The following is a 17,123-nucleotide window of genomic DNA, read 5'->3' as shown; positions in this document are numbered from 1 at the left end:
AAAGATCTTAAGCCAGCCTTATGTAGACTGTAAGGTATGGCAAATTAAAAAAATTTTTTTTTAAAATTTATTTATGATAGTCATACAGAGAGAGAGGGAGAGAGAGGCAGAGACATAGGCAGAGGGAGAAGCAGGCTCCATGCACCGGGAGCCTGACGTGGGATTCGATCCCGGGTCTCCAGGATCGTGCCCTGGGCCAAAGGCAGGCGCCAAACCGCTGCGCCACCCAGGGGATCCCAGGTATGGCAAATTTAAAAGGTATGTTTCAGGAAACCTTTTATTTAGTGGAAATGTATGTTTCATATCAGATGCAGAGTATACCAAGTATCTTAGTTGTTTGATAAAAAATTTGCTCACATTTAATATGGATAAAATTAAATGTCAGCAAAGACCCTCAAATACAACAAATGTTATTTATTGCACCCCAAATTAGAATGGGTAACATGTACCTAATTCCTTGAAAGTAGGCATAAGGGGGAGGTGCCTGGCTGACTTAGTCGGTAGAGCATACAACTCTTGATCTTAGGATCATGAGTTCAAGCCCCATGTTGAGTGTGGAGCCTACTTAAAAAAATAAAAAACAGGCAAAAAGGGCACCCAGCATTAGTATCAAAAGCCATGCAATATCTTCATTAGGTAGGAAATCCTGTTGATCCACTGGTGGGGTGTGGCAAGAATCCTTTTTGAAGATTGTTTTGTAGTGGCATCTTCAGGAAGCCAAGGAGAAGAGAGGGTGAGGCAACAACTGTTTGGTCTTCTGCTTGGTTTTGTTGTGGCTTATTCATTGTCCCTTTTCAGCTCTTACATCTGATTGCAAAACTTTTTTAAAAATTTTTTTATTTTGTTTTGAGAGTGAGAGAGGAGAAAGAGAACACAAGTGAGCATGCACAAGTAGGGGGAGGGGCAGAGGGAGCTCCCTGCTCAGCAGGGAGTCTGCAGGACTTGATCCCAGTACCTTGGGATCATCACCTGAGTTGAAGGCACACACTTAACCTACTGCGCCACCTAGGCACCATGATCATAAAACTTTTAAAAATTTTAGAATATATTCTTTAGATTATTATGTGTAGGTCCTTGGGCCATTAATCTATGTATAGTACTTAAAATTTGTTTTGAAAAAACTTTTAACTTGGTGGGTCGCTAATTTTAAACATTTCGACCATATTTACTTATTTATTTATTTATTTATTTGACCACATTTATTTTATCGTATCCTTTTTATTTTTTTTTAAAGATTTTATTTATTCATGAGAGACAGAGAGAGAGAGAGGCAGAGGGAAGCAGGCTCCATGCAGGGAGCCTGACGTGGGACTCGATCCCGAGTCTCCAGGATCACGCCTGGGCTGAAGGCGGTGCTAAACCCCTGAGCCACCAGGGCTGCCCTATCGTATCCTTTTTATACACAGAATTTTTTTTTCTGAACCATTCCAGAGAGGTTGCATACATCATGTCCTTTTAGCCCTTAATGCTTGAGTTTTGTATTCCTAAGAGCAATGATATTCTCCTTAATGGCCAAGTTACAATGGTAACTTGTAGTTACCAAGTTTCAGGAAGTTTAACATTGATGTAGTGCTTTAAACAATTTTTTTTAAAAGATTCTATTTATTTATTCTTGAGAGACAGAGAGAGAGAGAGAGAGAGAGGCAGAGACACAGGCAGAGGGAGAAGCAGGCTCCATCCAGGGAGCCCAACGCGGGACCCGATCCCGGGTCTCTGGGATCACACCCTGGGCTGAAGGCAGTGCTAAACCACTGAGCCACCCAGACTGCCTGATGCAGTGCTTTAAATAATCTTACTATGCACATTTACAATGTTGATTAATCCCAGTAATGCCCTCTGTAAAATATTTTTCCTTTTAGTCCAGGGTCATTTTTGCATTTATTTTTCACGTGCCTCTGTAATTTAATCTGGGAGAGTTACCTAGTCCATCCTGTCCTTTGTGACATTGATATTTTTTAAGATTATAGACTAGCTTTGTTTTGTTGACTTTTTTTTTTTAAGATTTTATTTATCATTTGAGACAGAGAAAGTGAGAGAGAGCACAGCAGGGGCAGAGGCAGATGGAGAGGGAGAAGCAGGCTCCCAGCTGAGCAGGGAGCCTGATGTGGGGCTCTGATCCTAGTACCTTGGAGTCCCGCATCGGGCTCCCTGCATGGAGCCTGCTTATCCCTCTGCCTTTGTCTCTGCCTCTCTCTCTCTCTCTCTCTCTCTGTCATGAATAAATAAAATCTTAAAAAAATAAATAAATAAAAAATAAAATAAAATAATACTTCCAAGTGTTCATCCTCACACCATTCTCCTTCGCCTTTCCCCATTCTGTTTTTTTATCTCTTTATCTCTTTTCCACAGTGAGAACTTGATTTTTAGCAGCATCAGCACATTTGCTTAATCCTACAGTACATATAAAAGAGTTTTCAGAATTGCTATACCTAACTACAGTGAAACACAGACCTGCTAAAAAAGAGTTGAAGATTCATTTGCTGTTCTTTTTTTTTTTTCTTCCTAGACTGAGGGTATAATCAAGGTACTAAGCAGATGGATGTATTCAGGTTCTCTTATTTCCTCTTATACAATAGGTAGTAGGCACTTTGCATTTATTACCTAACATTGTGTCTTGAAAATCACCCCATGTCAGTTCATGTTTCCACTTTTTTTTAAGAGATTTTTTTCTTAAGATTTTATTTATTTATTCATGAGAGAGAGAGAGAGGCAGAAACACAGGCAGAGGGAGAAGCAGGCTCCATGCAGGGAGCCCGATGTGGGACTCTATCCCCGGTCTCCAGGATCAGGCCCTGGGCTGAAGGCGGTGCTAAACCGCTGAGCCACCCGGGCTGCCCCCATTCTTTTTTTTAAGTAATTGCTACTCCTATCATAGGGCTCAAAATCAGGACCCGGAGATCAAGAGTCACACGTTCTACCAACTGAGCCAGCCTGGTGTCTTAATATTTCCATTCTTTTAAAAACTTTTTGAATGGCAAACTATATAATGTAAAATTTACCATCTTAATATAAAGTTATGATGGTAAGTATACAGTTCAGTGATATTAAGTACTTTCATAATGTTGTGCAGCCATCACCACCATCCATCTCCATAGCTCTTTTCATCTTGTAAAACTGAAATTATATATACACATTAAACACTAACTCCTCATTCCTCTCTCTCTCCAGACCCTGGCAAACGCCATTCTACTTTCTGTTTCTATGATTTTGACCAAGTACTTCATATAAATGGAATCATAGAGTATTTGTCTTTTTGTGATTGGCTTATTTCACTTAGCATAATGTCCTCAAGGTTCATCCATGTTGTAACATATTGCAGAATTTCCTTCTCTTTTAAGATTGAATAATATATATATGTGTGTGTGTGCACATTTTTCCTTATCCAGTTATTGTCTTTGGATGCTTGAGTTGCTTCCATGTTGCTTTCAACTATTGTGGATAATGCTGCTATGAACCGGGTATTCAGATACCATTTTGAGACTCTGTTTTCAGTTCTTTTGGTATATACCCAGACTTAGAGTTGCTGGATCATATGGTAATTGTTGAAGAACTGCCACACAGTTTTCCACAGCAGCTGTACAATTTTATATTCCCACAGTGCATAAATATTCCAATTTCTCCACATCCTTGTCAACACTTGTTTTTTTCTTTTTAAGATTTTATATATTTATTTGGGCAACCCCCGTGGCTCGCGGTTTGGCGCCGCTTTTGGCCCAGGGTGTGATCCTGGAGACCCAGGATTAAGTCTCATGTTGGGCTCCCTGCCTGGAGCCTGCTTCTCCCTCTGCCTCTCTTTCTCTCTGTGTGTCTCTCACAAATAAATAGATAAAATCTTAAAAAAAAAAAAAGATATTTATCTATTTATTTGACAGAGCACAAGCAGGGGGGAGTGGCAGGCAGAGGGAGAAAGAGAAGCAGCCCTCCTGGCTGAACAAGGAGCCCAATGTGGGGCTTAAACCCAGGACCCTGGGATCATGACCTGAGCCAAAGGCAGATGCTTCACTGACTGAGCCATGTAGGTGCCCCAACACTTGTTACTTTCTGTTTTTGTTTTTAAATGGTAATAATCCTAGTGAGGGTGAGGTGGTATCTCATTCAAGTTTTGATTTGCATTTCCCTACTGTCAGTGATTATTAAGCATGGTTTCATGAGCTTATTGACTATTTGTTTCTTTGGAGGTCTTACTCAACTCCTTTGCCCATTTTTGAGTAGGGTTGCTTGTTTTTTGTCGTTGTGTATAGGAGTTTTCTCTATATTGTGAATATAGATACCTATTTGTGTATCCATCCCTTACCAGATATATGATTTGCTGATACTTTCCTCTTTCTGTGGGTTTCTTTTTTACTCTGTTGATGCACAAAATTAAAAATTTTTGGTCTGAGGTGCCTGGCTGGATCAGTTGGTAGAGCATATGACTCTTGATCTCAGGGTTGTGAGTTCAAGCCCCATGTTGAGTGTAGAGATTACTTTAAAAAAACTTTTTTTTTTTTTTAGGTCCAATATATAGATTTTTTTTTCTTTTGTTGCTTTGGTATCCTATCCAATAAATCATTGCCATGCCATTGTCATAAAGTTTCATGTTTCCTTCTAAGAGTTAAGTAGTTTTAGGTTTTATGTTTAGGTCTTTGATCCATTTGGAGTTAATTTTTTACATGGTGTAAAGTAAGGGCCCACAATTTTATTCTGCATGTGCATATCCAGTTTACTTAGCACAATTTCTTTAAAAAAAAAAAAAAAAGACTGTACCTTCCTTGTTGAATGGTTATGAAACCCTTGTCAAAAATCATTTGACCACATATATGATCATATATGCAAGTGATTGTTTTGGGAGCTTTTTACTCTATTCTATTTCTCTATATGTCTGTCTTTATGCCAGTACCACACTGTTTTGATTACTGTAGCTTTATAGTTAAGTTTTGAAATTAGGAAGGTAAGTTATCCAGTTTTGTTCTTTTTCAAGATGGCTTTGTCTAGTTGGGGTTCCTTGGAACTCCGTATGAATTTAGGATGGGCTTTTCTGTTTCTGTAAAAAAAAAATCTCTTTAGGAGTTTGGTAGGGATTATCTTGAATATGTAGATCATTTTGGGTAATATTGATATCTTAAGTCTTTGATCCACAAACATGTCTTTCCATTTATTTATGACTTTAATTTCTTTTTTTTCTTTTTTTTTTTTAAAGATTTATTTATTCATGAAAGACACAGAGAGAGAAAGAGGCAGAGATGTAGGCAGAAGGAGAAGCAGGCTCCATGCAGGAAGCCCGATGTGGGACTTGATCTCAGGACTCTAGGATCTCGTCCTGAGCCAAAGGCAGAAGCTCAACTGCTGAGCCACCCACACGTCCCTGTGTCTTTCATTTCTTAATTAACTTTTTAACAGTGTTTTATTTTATTTTATTTTTTTTTTTTAATTTTTATTTATTTATGATAGTCACACAGAGAGAGAGAGAGGCAGAGACATAGGCAGAGGGAGAAGCAGGCTCCATGCACCGGGAGCCTGATGTGGGATTCGATCCCGGGTCTCCAGGATTGCGCCCTGGGCCAAAGGCAGGCGCCAAACCGCTGCGCCACCCAGGGATCCCTTAACAGTGTTTTATAGTTTTCATTGTGTCTTTCACCTTCTGAGTTAATTCCTAAGTACTTTGTTATATTATTATAAATGGAATTGTTTTAATAATTTCCTTTGTAGATTATTCATTGTTATCATAGAAATATTGCTGATTTTTAAAAAAGATTTGAGAGAGTGAGAGTGAGTGGGGGAGGGGCAGAGAGAGGGAATCCACAAGCAGACTTCCTGTTGAGTGCAGAACCAGATGCAGGACTTGATTTCACAGCCTTGAGATCATGACCTGAGCTGAAACCAAGAGTTGCATACTCAACCTACTGAGCCACCTAGGTACGCCAAGATGTAGCTGATTTTTGTATGTTGGCTTTGTTTCCTGCAATTCTTAGTTCATTTATTAGTGCTCATGGTTTTTTGTGTGTGCGTGGAATCTTTAGGCTTTTCTGCATATAAGAGGATATTATCTACGAACAGAGATAATTTTACTTTTTCCTTTGCAATTTGGATGTCTTTTATTTCATTATCTTGCCTAATTGCTCTAGCTAGGAATTCCAGTACCATGTTCAGTAGAAGCCATGAAAGTGGGTAGCCTTGTCTTTTTTTTTTTTTTTTTTAAGATTTTATTTATTTATTCATGAGAGACCCACAGAGAGAAGCAGAGACATAGGCAGAGGGAGAAGCAGGCTCCCTTCAGGAAGCCCAGTGCGGGACTTGATCCCAGGAACCCGGGATCATGCCCTGACCAGAAGGCAGATGTTAAACTGCTGAGCCACCCAGGGGTAGCCTTGTCTTGTTCTTGATCTTAGAATAAATGTTTCCAGTCTTCTACCATTGAGTATGATGTTCGCTGTAGGTTTCTTTATACATGGCTTTTATTAAGTTGAGGTAGTTTCCTTCTACTTCTAGTGTTGAGTGTTTTCACCATGAGAGTTTTGTCAGATGCTTTTTCTGCATTAATTGAAATGATCATCTTTTTTTCCCTTAGTTCTGTTAATGTGTATTACATCAATTAATTCCCATATGTTAAACCATTTTTGCATTCCAGGACTAAATTCCACTTGGCCATGCATATAATCCATTTAATATGCTGATGAATTTAGTTTGCCTATATTTTGTTGAATCTTGAACCTCTGCTCATGAAGTGTATTTATCTGTAGTTTTCTTGTAGTGTCTTTATCTAGCTTTGATATTAGGGTAATGCTGAACTCAGAATGAATTAGGAAGTGCTTTCAATTTTTGTTAAACATTGAGAAGAATTGATATTAATTCTTACTTAAATGTTTGGTAGAATCTATTAGCAAAACCATCAGATCTGGCTTTTCTGTAGAAAAGATCAGGAGATCTTTGATTACTGATCTAGCGTCCTTACTAAGTTATAGGTCTCTTGAAATTTTCTATTTTTTCTGGATTTAGTCTTATTAAGTCTTATGTTTCTAGAAATTTGTCCATTTCATCTAGGTCATTCAATTTATTGCAGCATAATTGTTCATAATACTCTTACGACTTTTGGGTAGGGATTGGTAGGAATATCCCCACATTGATTTCAGATTTTAGTATTTTGAATCCTCTCTTTTTTTCTTAGTCCATCTGGTAGCTAATGGTTTGTGTTATTCAAAGAACCAACTTTTGGTTTTACTAATTTTGTTATTCCCAATTTCATTTATCTTTGCTTATAATCATTATGATTTCCTTCATTCTGCTAGTTTTGGGTTTAATTTGTTCTTTTTCTTGTTTCTTAAGTTGTAAAGATAGTTGTTGATGTGAGATTTTTCTTTTCTTAATTTAAGCATCTATAGCTATAAATTTCCCCCTTAGCACTGCTTTCAGTGGGTCCTATAAGGTTTAGTATGTTGTATTTTTGTTTTCATTGTCTCTAAATATTTTCCAATTTCTCTGTGATTTTCTTCTTTGAGCTATTGGTTGTTTGAGAGTATATTACTTGGAGAACTGGGTGACGGGCACTATGGAGGGTACTTGATGGGATGAGCATAGGGTGTTATGCTGTATGTTGGCAAAATGAATTTAAATTTTAAAAAAGTATATTACCTAATTTCCATAAATTTATAAATTTTCTGGTTTTACCTCTATTCTAACTTCATCCTGTTTTCAGAAAAGACAACTTTGTATAGGTCTCTTTTAAAAAAATCTATTGAATCCTAATTTGTGGTCTGACGTATGGTCTATCCTGGAAAAGTCCCATGTGCACTTCAAAGAATGTGGATGCTAGTGTTGTTGGTAGAGTGTTTTCATATGTCTGTTAGACCTAGTTGGTTTATTGTGTTAGGGCCTGTTTCTTTACTTCTGTCTGGTTGTTCTATCCATTATTGAGTGGGTTGTTAAAGTCTCCATTATTGTAGAAATATCTATTTTTCCATTTAATTCTGTCAGTTTTTGTGTCATGTTTTAGTGGTCTGTCATTAGGCACATAGATGTTTGGGCTTATCATATCTTCTTGCTGTTGTACTGAACCTTTTATTAATATATAATGTCAGTTTGCTTCTTGTAACCTCTTTTGATTTAAAGTCTACTTTGTGTAAAGTACTGTAGTCAGCCCTACTCTCTTTTGGTTATATTTGCATGGAATGTCTTTTTCCATCCTTTCATTTTTCATGTTGCTGTGTCTTTGGTTCTAAAGTGGGTCTCTTATAGACAGTGTATAGTTGGATCATGTGTTTTTTTATTCATTCTTCCAATCTTTGTCTTTTGTAGCATTTAATCCATCTACATTTCAAGCAGTTAGTGATAAGGAAGGACTTAGTCATTTTGCTCTGTGGTTTCTATATGTTCTGCAGCTTTTTTGTTCCTCATTTCCTGTTTTTTTTTTTTGTTTAGCTGATTTTTTTTTATAACAAAATGTTTAACCCCCTTTCTCTTTTCCTTTTATGTATATTCTGTAACTATTTTCTTTTGGTTATCATGGAGTTACATTTAATATCCTAAAGTTAATTTGAATTTATATCAGCTTCACCTCAATAACATAAAAAACTGCTAATTTACATCTTTATCCCCACCCTTTTAGTCAATGATGTCCCCAAATTACATCATTATACAGTGTCTGCCCCAGAGTTTAAAATGGTAATTCCTTTTGATCCATTTGCCTATTAAATTATGTTGAAAATGGGGGCACCTTGGTGGCTTAGTCAATTAAGTATCTATCTTTGGCTCAGGTCATGATGTCTGGGTCCTGCAGTTGAGTCCCATGTTGGGCTCCCTGCTCAGCAGGGGAGTCTACTGCTCCCTCTACTTTTCCCCTCCTTCCTGTTCATGCTCTCTCTAAAATAAAAAGATAAAATTTATAAATTATGTAGAAAACAAAATTTGGAGTTACAAACCAAAATTTGGAGTTACAAACCCAAGTTACAAAACAGAATTTGGAGTTATAACCAAAGTTATAACAGTTTTTAGAGTAAAATCTTTTAGAAAATGTATTAGTTTCTTGAATACTATAGAAAACAAAAAGAGTCACAAACAAGTTTTTGGGTTTGTTTTTTGTTTGTTTTTTTTGTTTTGTTTTTAAGTAATTTGTACACCCAACATGGGGCTTGAACCCACAACCCCAAGATCAAGAGTCACATACTCTGCCAACTGAACCATCCAGGGACTCCTACAAACCAGTTTTAATATATCTCTAGCTTTTTAAATTGCCCTTGTGTTTACCTTTATTGAGATCTTTATTGCTTCATATGATTTCTTCTTACTGTCTAGTGTTACTTTATTTTACACTGCAGGATTCCTTTGAGCATATCTTACAGGGCAGGTCTAGTGGTAATGAACTTCTTCAGCTTTTGTTTATCTGGGAATATCTTGATTTCTCCCTCACATTTGAAGGACAGTTTTGCTGGATATAGAATTCTTGATTGACAGGGGGTTTTTTTGTGTGTGTTTTGTTTGTTTGTTTGTTTGTTTGTTTCCTTTTAACAATTTGAACATATTGGCCCACTCTCTTCTGGCCTTCAAAGTTTCTGATGAGAAATCTGGAGATAATCTCATTGAGCACCCCTTGTGTGTGATTTGCTTCTCTCTCACTGCTTCCAAGATTTTCTCTCTCTTTAGCCTTCAAAAATTTGATTTTAGTGTGTTCTGGTGTGAGTCTTCTTGAGTTCATCTTACTTTGGAGCTCCTAGGATGCTTATATTCATGTCTTTCATCAAATTTGGAAGTTTTCAGCCATGTTGTTTTTTTAATATTCTTTTTGTCCTTTCTCGCCACCACTTTCTTCTGGGACTCCCACAATGTTTAGTTTGGTCTGCTTGTTGGTATTTCATAAGTTCTTGAAGCTCCATTCACTTCCTTAGGTCTTTTTGCTTTCTGTTCCTCTGATTCAATAATCTCCATTGTCCTGTCTTCAACTTGGTTGATTCTTCTGCCTGCTCAAATATGCCTTTGAGTCCCTCTAGTGAGTTTTGTATTTCAGTTATTGTACTTTTCCAGGATTTCTTTTCTTTTTCTGTTTGTTGGTTTTTCTCTTTTGTTCTACATCATTTCCTTGACTTTATATCTTCCTTTAGTTCTTTGAATATCTTTAAGAATCATGGTCTAGAAGTCTTTCCTAAAAGATCTTCCATCAGGTTTTTTTTTTTATAGGAACAGTCTCGTGGATTTCTTTTTCTCTTAAATGAGCCATACCTCCCTATTGTTTAGCATATCTTGTGATTTTTTTTTCTTGTTGAAAACTGGACATTGGAACTAACAATATGGTAACTCTGGAAATCAGATTGTTTCCTTTCTCTAATCTCTTTGCTGTTTGTTACTGTTTTTGTTTTGTTTGGATCTGTGCCAAGTATCAGCCTGAGATATAAATTATAAGGTCTTTTTAGCTCTTTTCTGAGCCTTTTCTTGGGTATATACAGTCACTTTGGAATTTTCTTTGTATATGCATTTGTGCGTTTTGGAGGGTTTTGTTAAGATTTTTATTTCAGAGAAAAGTGAAGCACAATTGGGGAGGGGTAGAGGGAGAGGGACAAGCAGACTCCCCACTGAGCACAGAGCCTGGCTCGGGCTTGAACCCAGGACTCTGAGATCATGACCTGAGCTAAAGTCAGACACTTAACTAAGTTACCCAGGTACCCCTGTGCATTTGTTTTGGATGTCTTAGTCTTTAATGTCTGGCTCCCCAAATTGGAAAAAGAATTAAATGAAGACAAGGGAAATATAAAGGATACTAACCCTTTACCTTCCCTAGAAATCACTTTGGTTGGAGGGAGGGATACATTGAACAGTTGGGGAGGTGCAACAGCAGTGACTGCTCACTTGTTTGTACCTATTAGAAGCAGCAATCTGTGATCAGAAAACAGATCCCTGATAAATTGAGGATATGGTCCTTTTCCCCATTCTGGCTCCCACAAACTAAGTGCATGCTGCTCTGGGTGTACTGGCTGGGGAATGGACAGCTGCTATTGTGCTAAGAGCTGAAATTAATGGAAACAAGTCACAACTTACTGTCCAAGGCTTCTTCTGGAAGCCTTTAATAAACTCCAGAGTTCCTGGGTAGCTCTGTCGTTACGTGTCTGCTTTTGGTCCTGGGATTGAGCCCCAGGTCTCCCTCACCTTCTGTCCCCCTTCCTGCTCGTGTGCATGTGCTCTCTCCCTCTCTTAAATAAATAAATAAAATAAAATAAACTCCAGAGTTCCAACATAGTTATGTTACACAAAGTTTCCCAATGTACTTGTTCACTCTGTGGGGAGACTGATCTATAATTAAATACATTAAATGGTCACTATCTGTCCTTTTGCCACAGTTTTACTCAGTCATCTCTTGGTTGTATGAAACTTATCCTCTAGTAGATTTTTCAGGAAGGAGATTTATGTCCTACTCTCTTGAGTTCTTGTTATTCATGTTCAATCTTTTATAGCCTTGCTATTTGAAGTATAGCTTGGCTGGGTTGGGTATAAAATCCTTGTTTACCTTTTTCTTCCTGGTTCCTTGAAACAATTTCTTCACTGGTGACTTGGTTTGTATGTTGCTTGTTAAGTCTGATGACAGTCTAATTCTCTGTGTAATTTATTTAATCTTTTTATAAGCCCTGAAGATTTTTTTTTCTTTGTTTTTAAATTTAGTCCTTGTACTGTGATATGTCTCAGATGATCTAGGTTAGTCTTTCCCAGAACTTGGTGGATTCTTTCAGTGTATTGATTTAGGTCTTCTTTTTTTTTAAATTATTTTTATTTCTGGAAAGCTTTCCTAGATAATAGTTTTATTATTTTTTTTAAGATTTTACTTATTTATTCATAGAGATACAGCTAGAGAGAGAGAGGCAGAAACACAGGCAGAGGGAGAAGCAGGCACCATGCAGGGAGCCTGACGTGGGACTCCATCCCAGGTCTCCAGGACCACGCCTCAGGCTGTAGGTGGCGCTAAACCGCTGCGCCACCGGGGCTGCCCTAGATAATAGTTTTAAATACTAGTTAGTTTCCCCCTCAGGAACTTCAAATATACGTATCATAGATCTTTGTCTTTCTTCCATATCAACACTCAATCTTAGATCAGTTTTGTTCTTCTTTTTAAAAAATTTTGTTTTCTTGAATTTCTTCCCCTTACTAAATTTTGATTCAAATCCATCCTTCTTTGAGTACCTTGTAAGTTAGTTTTTTTATATTTGATATAATTTTATCTCTTTCTTTCCATTTTAATGAGTTGTTTCATCTTTTTGTTAAAGTTATTTTTTTCACATTCCAAAATGCTTATGGTAATTCAGTTTAAAGTGCCATGTTAAAATTTTCTTCTGATTTGTTGTTGGGTCTTTTATTGTTTTTGTTTTTCAAATAAGCTCCACACCCAGCGTGGAGCCTAACACAGGGCTTGAACTCATGACCTTGAGATCAAGACCTGAGCTGAGATGAGGAGTTAGACACATAACTGAGACATCCAGGTACTCCTGTTGTTGGTTTATAGAAAATAATTTTGCTGAAACGTGTAGATTTCCTGCTTACATATTTCTTACAATAATAGCTTTATATGGAATTGGTTTGAATTTTATATTTTTTGTTATTTAATTGACATAGTTCCTCATGTCCATTAGTGATGTCATTTAGCAATATGAGGTTTTTTCAGTGATGTTACTGGTCATGATACAGTAGAGAGGGGAGTGGTTTTTTTATTTTGTTTTATAAGATACTGAGTTTTCTCCCTTATTTTCTTTTTTTTCCCTTCACTACCCAGGAATGCTGAAAGTTGGGTCATATATAGTTTTATGTGCATTCCTTGTTAATTTTTTGTTTTGGATCTGGGGAGGGGATACTATTATCTTCCAGACCCAGAGTCTATGTATAGATTTTTAAAAACTATTACTTAAATGGTAACAAGGAAGAATTATGTTAACATTTAATAAATAATAAAATATTACTACAAAAGTTAATTCCCTTTTCCATTTTAGTTATTTTATGTGGCCTTTTTTCTTTCTCTTATTGTCTAATTTGTCCTATGTAAATACTTAGAAGACATGCAGTCATGGTTATTGATTGTTTAAAAATTTATGTGCTCCCCATTGTTCAGTTGAGGTCTTAACTAATGTAGTTATAGGGAGATGGTATTTGAATTTGGCTCCATCACTTAATTGGTTTGTTACATTTAGTGCCTTCCTTCACTTCTCTGGCCCCATCTGGAAAAATGAGGTTGAGGTGAACATTTCCATATTAGACTTAGGATTCAATAGAGCAACTTTGTAAAACACCTGAAACATTTAATTGAGCACTTGTCATTGTTTCAAATACTCAAAGCATCTAAAAAAGCCTGAACTGTGAAACCTATTGGTAACATCTTTCTTTTTCAGGTTGCTGGAGGAGCCAATGTGACTCAGATTTCAGAAGCACTGAGCCGATACAGGAATAGGTCATGTTTTATGAAGGAAGCTCTCTATAGGCTCTTCACAGAGACATTTTCAATGCAGGTAACCATGCCTGCTATTTTAAAGGTAACTATACCTCAGACAGGCTTTTGCTACTACTTTTTACTTAGTTCAGTTAAAGCTATTTACCAAACAGAGTACAACAACTTATGTGCCTTATTCTATAGTGAGCCAAAAAGTACCCTCATGGAAAAAGGAAAACAATGTTTGGCTTAACTGCCAGATCATCTCTCATTTTGAGCATCTAAATTAGAATCATCCAGTGTTTTGGTTTAGTCTGAGAAGGGAGTTTAGGACATTTGTACTATTTTGCCTAAAATAGGATATCTTAATCTATAAACATGTATTCACTTTACCCTAAATGTTTTTTCTTGTTTATTCATTTGTTTACTCTTTAAAATCTAATACCTGGTTTTCTAAAAGAAAACAACAATGTCTCCAACAGAATTGGGGCAAAGTATAATATTTGAAGGTGGCCAGATCTACTACTTAACAGTATTTTGTGAGTAAAGTAAAATTACCAGTATTGATAGGGTCAGACTTTACTTTGGTTTTCAGAAGAATGAGTTTATTTTAAATGTTACTGGAAATACTGAGTGGTTTGAAAGAAAAGAGCAGTTATTTAAAGTGAAATGTAAAATGAAAATGAATTGAAGCCACTTTGTCTTTATTATTATTTGTAATTCTTTATAGTTCCTTTAAAAAATTGGGTGTTTCTGTACTGTGAGAGATTAGATTTATTCGTAACTTAAAAGTATACTGTATAAAGTGAAAAAAAACTCTGGACCTTTGTTTCCCATTAGAAATGAGATTGAATTAGATGTTCTAAAGTCCTTTTCATATCTAAGATTCTGTGATTTTTGAAAATCAAGTTTTGTGTTTTTTTTATTTCTACATATTTAACTTACAGATGACAATCCAGTGAAATCCTAGGAATAGTTTAGCAATATAGAAAAAAGTCCTCTTCCATACTTGAAATGTGTCTTAGGTTTGTCTCTAGGCTCTGTTACTCAGAGTGAGGGGCTCTGGTCTCTTAAAATCATGGTTCATGCCAGTTTCTGAGCTAGAGAGAGACAGAACAGATTGTATTGTTGCTGAATGTTAGTGCAGGTGTGGTCTAAGCTTAGTACAACACCTTCATGTTACATCTGTGTTTTAGGTCTTCCACAGTCTTGTCCCCTAGAGACCTCTCTAATGTTATGTTTGCAGTTTTCAAATTTGTTCAAAATTCTGTTAAATTCAGATTTTTTTCCTCCTCTGTTGGTGGGTTCATCCCATCCTTTTGTCTGTTTTGTGTATTTCTTTTTTTTTTTTTTAATTTTTATTTATTTATGATAGTCACAGAGAGAGAGAGGCGCAGAAACACAGGCAGGGGGAGAAGCAGGCTCCATGCACTGGGAGCCCGATGTGGGATTCGATCCCGGGTCTCCAGGATCGCGCCCTGGGCCAAAGGCAGGCGCCAAACGGCTGCGCCACCCAGGGATCCCTGTTTTGTGTATTTCTTTATCACATTTCCCTTCCTTAGGAATCTCCTCTTTATTCCATCCCTACCACTTCCTTCTGTCCAATTCTTATCTAAGATCCTTCCTAAATATGCTCTCTTAATGAAGAATGCTGAGCCATACCAGAAATGAATGCTCCCTCCACAGCTACCTTAGGCAGCACTTTATATATACTTTTATGGTGCTTTTTTTTTTCCCAGTTTCATATTTTGATAGCCTTAGCAATGTTATTTGTTTACATACTATATTTTTTTCCACAAGGCTTTATGCTAAGGAATAGGGTGTGATTCATGTTTCTGTCCCCTGTAGTGCTTATCACAATGCCTTGTATGAAGTGAGGTTCAATAAATGGTTATGAAATCATGGAGGAAATGAAGTCCAGAGAAGGAGAGTGACTTGGCTAAAGTCTCACAGCTAGTTAATGGTTTCACTTGGATGGGTAGGTATTGCTGGTGTCCTAAAAAAGCAAATGCTGAGGATAGGAAAAAATGTTTCTGTCCCAATGAGCAAATATTTTTGCCAGCTAACACAAAAACAAGATAGTATGAAGAATGCTCATGTTGTCATATGCCACTAAAAACCAGTTCATCTTCAGCTTGTGGCTGTAGGAATGAGGAATCATCCATTGGATTTGCCAGTGCAGTTCACAGCCAGTGCTTGCGCCCTCAACTTAACACGCCAGGGCCTGGCCAGGGGAATGCCTGTTCGTCTGTTGTCAGAGGTCACCTGTCTGCTTTTCAAGGCTCTGAAAAATTTCCCCCATTACCAGCAGGTAATTTGAATTGAATACTTGACTGCTTCTTCCTTCAGAAAAAATATATGAAAAAAAATTATTATTAGCTATTATTAGTATTTTTTTATTATTTTTCATCTACCCTGAAAGAGAGAGAGAATAGATAAGGAATCTTTTTGTTAAAAAAAAAAATAGCAGATTTGGATAAGCATTTGGGTTTACATTTAAAAAAAAGTTTTTTAGAAACCAGTAACCCAGAATCCATGTACTATTAACACTTCAGCACATCCCTGTAGGCTTAACATCATATGTGAAAGTTAAATTAAAAAAAAAAAGTTAAACTGAATTGAATCATAGATACAAATATAGAGGCTAAAAACTGTAAAACTTCTAGAAGAAAACAGGACAAAATATTTGTGACCTCAAAGTAGGCAAAGTTTTCTTAGGATACAAAAAGCACACATCCTAAAAGAAAAATAATAAATTAGAATTCATCAAAATTAAAAGCTTCTCACATGCACACACACCCACAAATTGGAAAGGCTAAGTCATGGGCTGGGAAAAATGTTTGTTTTTTGTATATGAGAAAGGACTTTTATAGAGAATATAAAGAATTCAGTAGCACAAGATGAATAAATCAATTTCTTAAGACAAAAGATTTGAGCTTTACTGAAGATATGCAGATGACAAATGAGCATGTGAAAAGATGCTCAGTATTTTTAGTTATCAGGGAAATGAAAATTAAAACCACATTGAAATACCACTGCATACCAAGATACTACTACACAGCCTCTAGATTGGTTGAAATTTTTAAATAAATATTTTATTTATTCATGAGAGAGAGACAGAGAGGGGCAGAGACACAAGCAGAAGGAGAAGCAGGCTCCTTGCAAGGAGCCCAGTTCAAGACCCAATCCTGGATTGGCATCACACTCTAAGCTGAAGGCAGACGCTTAACCGATGAGCCACCCAGGTGTCCCAAGATTGGTTGAAATTAAAAGACTGACCAAATGTTGACAAAGGTGTAGAGCAACTGAAATTCTCATATATAGATGTTAAGAGTTGTAAAATGAGAGATCCTTGGATGGCTCAGCAGTTTAGTGCCTCCCTTCGGCCCAGGGCGTGGTCCTGGAGTCCGGGGATCGAGTCACATCAGGCTCCCTGCATGGAGCCTGCTTCTCCCTCTGCCTGTGTCTGCTTCTCTCTGTGTGTCTCTCATGAATAAATAAATAAAATCTTAAAAAAAAAAATTGTAAAATGACAAAACTATCAGTTCAGTCTGGTAGTTTCTTTCAAAGTTAGACATACCTTTTTTACTACCTAGTCATTCCACTTCTAGAGAAACAAAATCATATTTTCATACAAAAACTTGTATGTGAATGTTCATAATGTCTTTATTCATAATACATACCCTAAAGCTGAAAACTTTTCAGTTGTTGAATAGCAGGAGAATAGATAAATTATGGTTTATTCATATAAGAA

General features: G+C 36.7%; 1 protein-coding gene across 6 annotated transcripts in view; it reads left to right on the top strand.

The window, feature by feature from the left end:
* The window catches only part of ZYG11A (zyg-11 family member A, cell cycle regulator), a 73,852-nt gene that overhangs the window by 34,452 nt on the left and 22,277 nt on the right, over nucleotides 1–17,123 (top strand). For all 6 annotated transcript variants that reach the window (XM_035715893.2, XM_025427638.3, XM_025427637.3 and 3 more), the window contains exons 4-5: nucleotides 13,332–13,472; nucleotides 15,504–15,680. In XM_035715893.2, coding sequence (XP_035571786.1) covers nucleotides 13,332–13,472; nucleotides 15,504–15,680 — 318 coding nt within the window. The remainder of the gene's footprint in view (nucleotides 1–13,331; nucleotides 13,473–15,503; nucleotides 15,681–17,123) is intronic.

This window comes from Canis lupus, chromosome 5, assembly GCF_003254725.2.
Source record: "Canis lupus dingo isolate Sandy chromosome 5, ASM325472v2, whole genome shotgun sequence".
In the NCBI taxonomy this organism is placed as follows: domain Eukaryota; kingdom Metazoa; phylum Chordata; class Mammalia; order Carnivora; family Canidae; genus Canis; species Canis lupus.
This window is presented reverse-complemented; position numbering and strand designations above follow the sequence as displayed.